The following is a 5,000-nucleotide window of genomic DNA, read 5'->3' on the forward strand; positions in this document are numbered from 1 at the left end:
GAAACTCCTCTCCCTAAATGGTCAACTCCAGTCAATCCTGTACTAAATGGAGCTAATATTGTCCAGGGTAAGCTCCCCATTACACCACTTCCTACCATTCCAGAACCTAATGAGAACCTATTGACAAGGAGTAACCTACATCCTTCAGCTGCTCCTTTTGTGAACATCAACAGAGTACCTTGCTGCCATACCTTAGGCTATGATTTCACCAGCCATCCATCACCTTCAAGGCCATTGAATATGGATGAAGTGGCTCAAATGGTTTGTGCTATGAACCAGTCAGTTTTAACCCAACAAGAACAGTCTCGCATATCATTACTCCCTCCAGTTAAATTAGAACGTTTTGATGGAGATTTCTCGAAATTCACTCAGTTATGTAGGACATTTGAATGGAATGTTGAGAGCAACACTAATGATCCAAGGCGAAGGCTCACACAGCTCTACAACCAGTTGGATGGCCCACCAAAGGACCTTATTGAAGGTTGCCTTCACCTATCACCTGACCATGGATATGACGAAGCGTGGAGGATGCTGAGAGAAGAATATGAAAACTCCAGTGAACTCCTCGAGTCCTTCATCTCAAAATTATTTGCATAGAAAGACATTGAAGTTGGAGATGCAGAAGGTCTAAAGAAATACGGCTCCTACCTATTTAATGTAGAGATGGCCTTAGGTGATAATATCTGCCGGATGGAGTTGCGTGAGACAATATCTAAAATTGTTGGTAAGCTACTGAGATACTTGAGAACCAAGTGGGCCTCGAGATGTGTAGATCCTGGCACTAAATCTGCAAGTTCATTCTCTGCACTTGTTAAATTTGTTAAAGATCAAGCCAGGCTAGCAGAGAAAATACGTTATATTGAAGCAGGAAGAGGTAAGCCAAGTCACACGACCAATAAACCCATCATCATTCGGAAGCCTGTAAATAGTCTAAATGTCCATGCTCTGGATATGAATGCAATGGATATGACCCCAAGTACCAGCGATAAATGCCACTGTTGTAATGGCCAAGGACATAAGCTTTTTGCATGTTATAAGTTCGACAGGAAAGATGTTGACGAACGATGGGATATTGTCACACACAACAAGCTATGTTTTCGCTGCTTAAAACCCGGCCATGGCCATCGTTTCTGTAATGACAAGAGCCAGTGCGATCGATGTGGTGCCTACTATCACCACACACTGTTACACCGGCCAATAGCAAAGAGTTTTGCACCATCCTGTAAGTACAAGAGATCTCCAACTGGGAGTGTTGAGGTGTTCAGCAATGAGAACATACCTGATTGTTATGAGAAATTGGGTACACCTAGTTCCTCAACTGGGGGTGGCATAGAAACCAAGGGAAGTGTGACCCCAAGTGTTAATTCTCCATTAACAGATGCTCTACCCTGTGCTAATATTCTTGATTGTGAGCCTGATGGGAGGATTATGATGAAGATCCTGCCTGTCCGAGTGAATAACAGAGTCTCCACTTATGCCTTCATAGATGGTGGTGCTGCACCAACTCTGGCTGTTCGAAGCTTAATACAACGTTTGGGAATCCAAGGCCTACCAGTGAGGCAAGCAATGAAAACTGAAAATGGAATATTCATGTGCAACGAGCGTGTACCACTTATGTTGAGCAGCATAGGCGGTGGAAATAACATTACCGTAAATGAAGTGTACATTACAGACACACTCAGCATAACTACTGACAGCATGATGCCCATGAACTGGACTAAAAAAATGGCTTCATCTGAATGATGTGGATCTACAAAGATTGCCTGGCGACAATCAAGAGGTGGAACTTATAATTGGACTCAATAGCATTTTGAACCGTCACATACTCGACCAGAGACATGGGACTGATGACGAACCCTCAGCCTATCTTACCAGATTTGGCTGGGTTGTCTTTGGACCAACTGGCACCAGGAATCCTTTGCCTGCCCCGGTATATCATATTTCCCCAACACAAGATCTTGGCGAGTGCTTACGAGAGCACTTCAATGCTGACTTTTGGGAAAAGGAAGTTCATTCCCAACGTGAAGATTCGCTGGAAGATAAGTTATTCTCTGATAAGATCTCACAGTCCATCCATCAAGAATCGGGTAAATATGTAGTCAAACTTCCCTTCAGGGACAGTAGTCTACTTCCAAACAATCGTGAAATGGCTGTACGTAGAATGAAAAGCCTCAAAAGGAAGCTGGAATCTGAAAAGACTCAAGGAGACATACATCACTCAAATGGAAAAGAATATAAGTAAACAGTATGCTAAAATAGTACCTCCATCAGGATTAGAACGAAATGATGGTAGAATATGGTACATGCCACATCATGCTGTGTGTCATCCCACTAAGCTAATAGGGGTACTCATGCGGTTCAGGCATGGTCACTATGCAGTCACAGCGGACATTGAGGAGATGTTTTATCAGGTCAAGGTTCCCCTTGAGGATCGTGATGTGTTCCGTTTTTTATGGTGGCCAGATGGTGATATCAATAAGCCTGTAAATGATTACCGAATGAATGTTCATGTTTTTGGTGCTAGATCCTCTCCTAGCTGTGTAAATTATGCCTTAAGGAAGACTGCTGAGGACCACGGTGAGGTTTTTGATGAACAAGCTGTCACTGCCATAATACAAAGTTTTTATGTTGATAATCTCCTGCTGGCCCATGATGACAAAGAGAGACTGATAAAAATCATCAAAGATCTCATTGCTCTCTGTAATGCAGGTGGTTGGCGTCTGAACCAATGGACAGCCAATAACAAGGACGTGCTCAAGAAGATTCCTGAATCGGAGAGGGATGCGTCGGTTGCTTCTCTAGACCTCAGTAAGGATGATCTCCCAGTTGAAAGGACCTTGGGTGTACACTGGTCGATGGCCGAAGATTGCTTCACATTCAAAAGCTGCCTTGGTGACAAGCCACTAACACGCCGAGGAGTTTTATCTATCGTAGCATCTATATATGACCCACTTGGCATGGTGGCGCCCTTGACACTGCCAGCAAAAATGATTCTTCAAGACATGTGTCAGATGCAAATAGGCTGGGATGAAAATATGGGTGATAAGGAAGCTGCTCGTTGGAGAAAATGGTGGGAACAGTTACCAAAATTGTCAAGATTTAAGCTGCCACGAAGCCTAGTGCCCATTTCCTTTGGTTCCATCATTTCTTATCAGCTCTATCATTTTGCAGATGCAAGTCAGTCTGGTTATGGCACAGCCTCCTACTTGAAGATGGTAAATGCCTCGGAAAGGGTATACTGCACTTTGGTTATGGCACGAGCAAGAGTTGCACCTCTGAAACCGACAACTATTCCAAGACTAGAACTGACGGCTGCCACCGTTGCAGCTCGAATGGTCTGTAAATTACGAAAGGAACTGGGGTTGAAATTGGAAGATTCAGTCTTTTGGACAGACAGCACTTCAGTGCTCAAGTACTTGTTCAATCAGTAGGCTCGTTACCACACCTTTGTCGCAAATCGAGTGAACCTAATCCGAGAACTGTCTTCAGCAAGTGCTTGGAGATATGTAGACACAAAGAGTAATCTTGCTGACCTTGCATCTAGAGGTCTTGATGTTGATACTTTTTTAACGTCTGAAATGTGGATTAGAGGACCAAGATTTCTTCATGAGCCTGAATCCAGCTGGCCGCAAGTTCCAGAAGATGTTAAACATGGATCACTGGAAGATGATGTAGAAGTAAAGGTGTCTGTCATGGTATGTGAGACAGTGACAACAGTAATGTCATTCATTGAGGAGTTTGCCTCTCGTTTCTCGAACTGGCAGAAGTTTGTGCGTTGTCATGCATGGGTCAGACGATTCTTGAAGCGAAAGTATGTACCCAAGTTGCCTGACGTTAATTGCCTTAATAGCAAAGAAATAACAGATGCAGAAACACACATATGGAAATTAGTTCAACAAGAGAACTACTCATCTGAAATTGTCTCTCTGTCACGAAAGCCAGATGGGAGAGTACAAGCCTCAAGCAAGATAGTGAGATTAAGACCTTTTCTACAAGATGGCTTGCTTAGAGTAGGTGGGCGCCTAAGACACTCTGGGCGTCACTTCAATGCCACTCATCCAATTATCCTACCCAATAAGTCATCTTTGGTGAAGCTGATGGTGAGGTGGCATCACGAGAAGTTAGCTCACTGTGGTCAGAACTATCTTCTCTCTGAGTTAAGACAAAAATTTTGGGTTGTACATGCAAATGCTGTTGCACATTCTGTGGTAAGGAGTTGCATGAAGTGCAGGGCCATCTGTGCATGACCAATGACTCAAGAAATGGCTGACCTTCCTGAAGATCGTATTATACCAGGCCAGCCACCATTTACACACACAGGCACCGACTGTTTTGGACCCTTTCTCGTCAGGAAAGGCAGGTCAAACCTTAAGAGATATGGCATAGTCTTTACATGCCTAACATCACGTGCAGTCCATATTGAGGTCATGGACTCAATGGAAATGGACTCATTTATCAACGCTCTTCGACGATTTACAGCAAGACGAGGTCCAGTGAAGTCCATCAGATCCGACAATGGCACAAACCTGGTGGATGCAGAGAAAGTTCTTCGCCAGGAGCTCCAGCTTCTTGATCAAACTGCCATCTGTAACACCATGTCAACTAGAGGCATCTCATGGTGCTTCAATCCACCACATGCTTCACATTTCGGTGGAGTCTAGGAACGTCAGATTCGCTCTATCAGGCGTGTTTTGAGTGGTATTTGCTATCAACAAACACTAACTGATGATAGTCTTCACACTCTGTTCTGCGAAGTTGAAGCCATCATTAACGGCAGACCCTTGACCAGAGTTACGGATGACCCTGATTGCCTGCAACCACTGACTCCGAGCATGCTGCTGAACTTGAAGGGTTCACCTGGTGCAGTCATGAATACCGATAACAAGAATCTGAATGCTCGTCGGCGCTGGAAGCAGGTGCAGTACTTGGCTGACCTCTTTTGGAAGAGGTGGTCTAAAGAGTATCTACCTCTCCTCCAAGAGCGTCAAAAGTGGAACATT

General features: G+C 44.2%; 2 protein-coding genes across 2 annotated transcripts in view; both read left to right on the plus strand.

Annotated features, from left to right (window-relative positions):
* The first annotated feature begins 663 nt into the window (after positions 1-663).
* On the plus strand, positions 664-4,247 carry LOC138864786 (uncharacterized). The gene is made up of 4 exons (XM_070133376.1): positions 664-1,650; positions 1,835-2,087; positions 2,272-3,335; positions 3,432-4,247. Exons 1-4 carry the CDS (start codon positions 664-666, stop codon positions 4,245-4,247), a joined length of 3,120 nt encoding a protein of 1,039 aa, XP_069989477.1.
* A 3-nt stretch (positions 4,248-4,250) lies between these two features.
* LOC113821247 (uncharacterized) overlaps positions 4,251-5,000 on the plus strand; it is a 963-nt gene continuing 213 nt past the window's right edge. The window contains exons 1-2 of the mRNA XM_070133377.1: positions 4,251-4,618; positions 4,733-5,000. The exon at positions 4,733-5,000 is cut by the window's right edge and continues 213 nt beyond it. Coding sequence (XP_069989478.1) covers positions 4,251-4,618; positions 4,733-5,000 — 636 coding nt within the window. The remainder of the gene's footprint in view (positions 4,619-4,732) is intronic.

This window comes from Penaeus vannamei, chromosome 18 (genome assembly GCF_042767895.1).
Source record: "Penaeus vannamei isolate JL-2024 chromosome 18, ASM4276789v1, whole genome shotgun sequence".
Lineage (NCBI taxonomy): Eukaryota > Metazoa > Arthropoda > Malacostraca > Decapoda > Penaeidae > Penaeus > Penaeus vannamei.

Coding starts and splice junctions, on each gene's coding strand:
- LOC138864786 (XM_070133376.1), top strand. CDS start 664: ATGGCCTTAGGTGATAATATCTGCCGGATGGAGTTGCGTGAGACAATA. Junction 1,651..1,834: donor GCGGTGGAAATAACATTACC/GTAAATGAAGTG, acceptor ATACTCGACCAG/AGACATGGGACTGATGACGA. Junction 2,088..2,271: donor GTCCATCCATCAAGAATCGG/GTAAATATGTAG, acceptor TACCTCCATCAG/GATTAGAACGAAATGATGGT.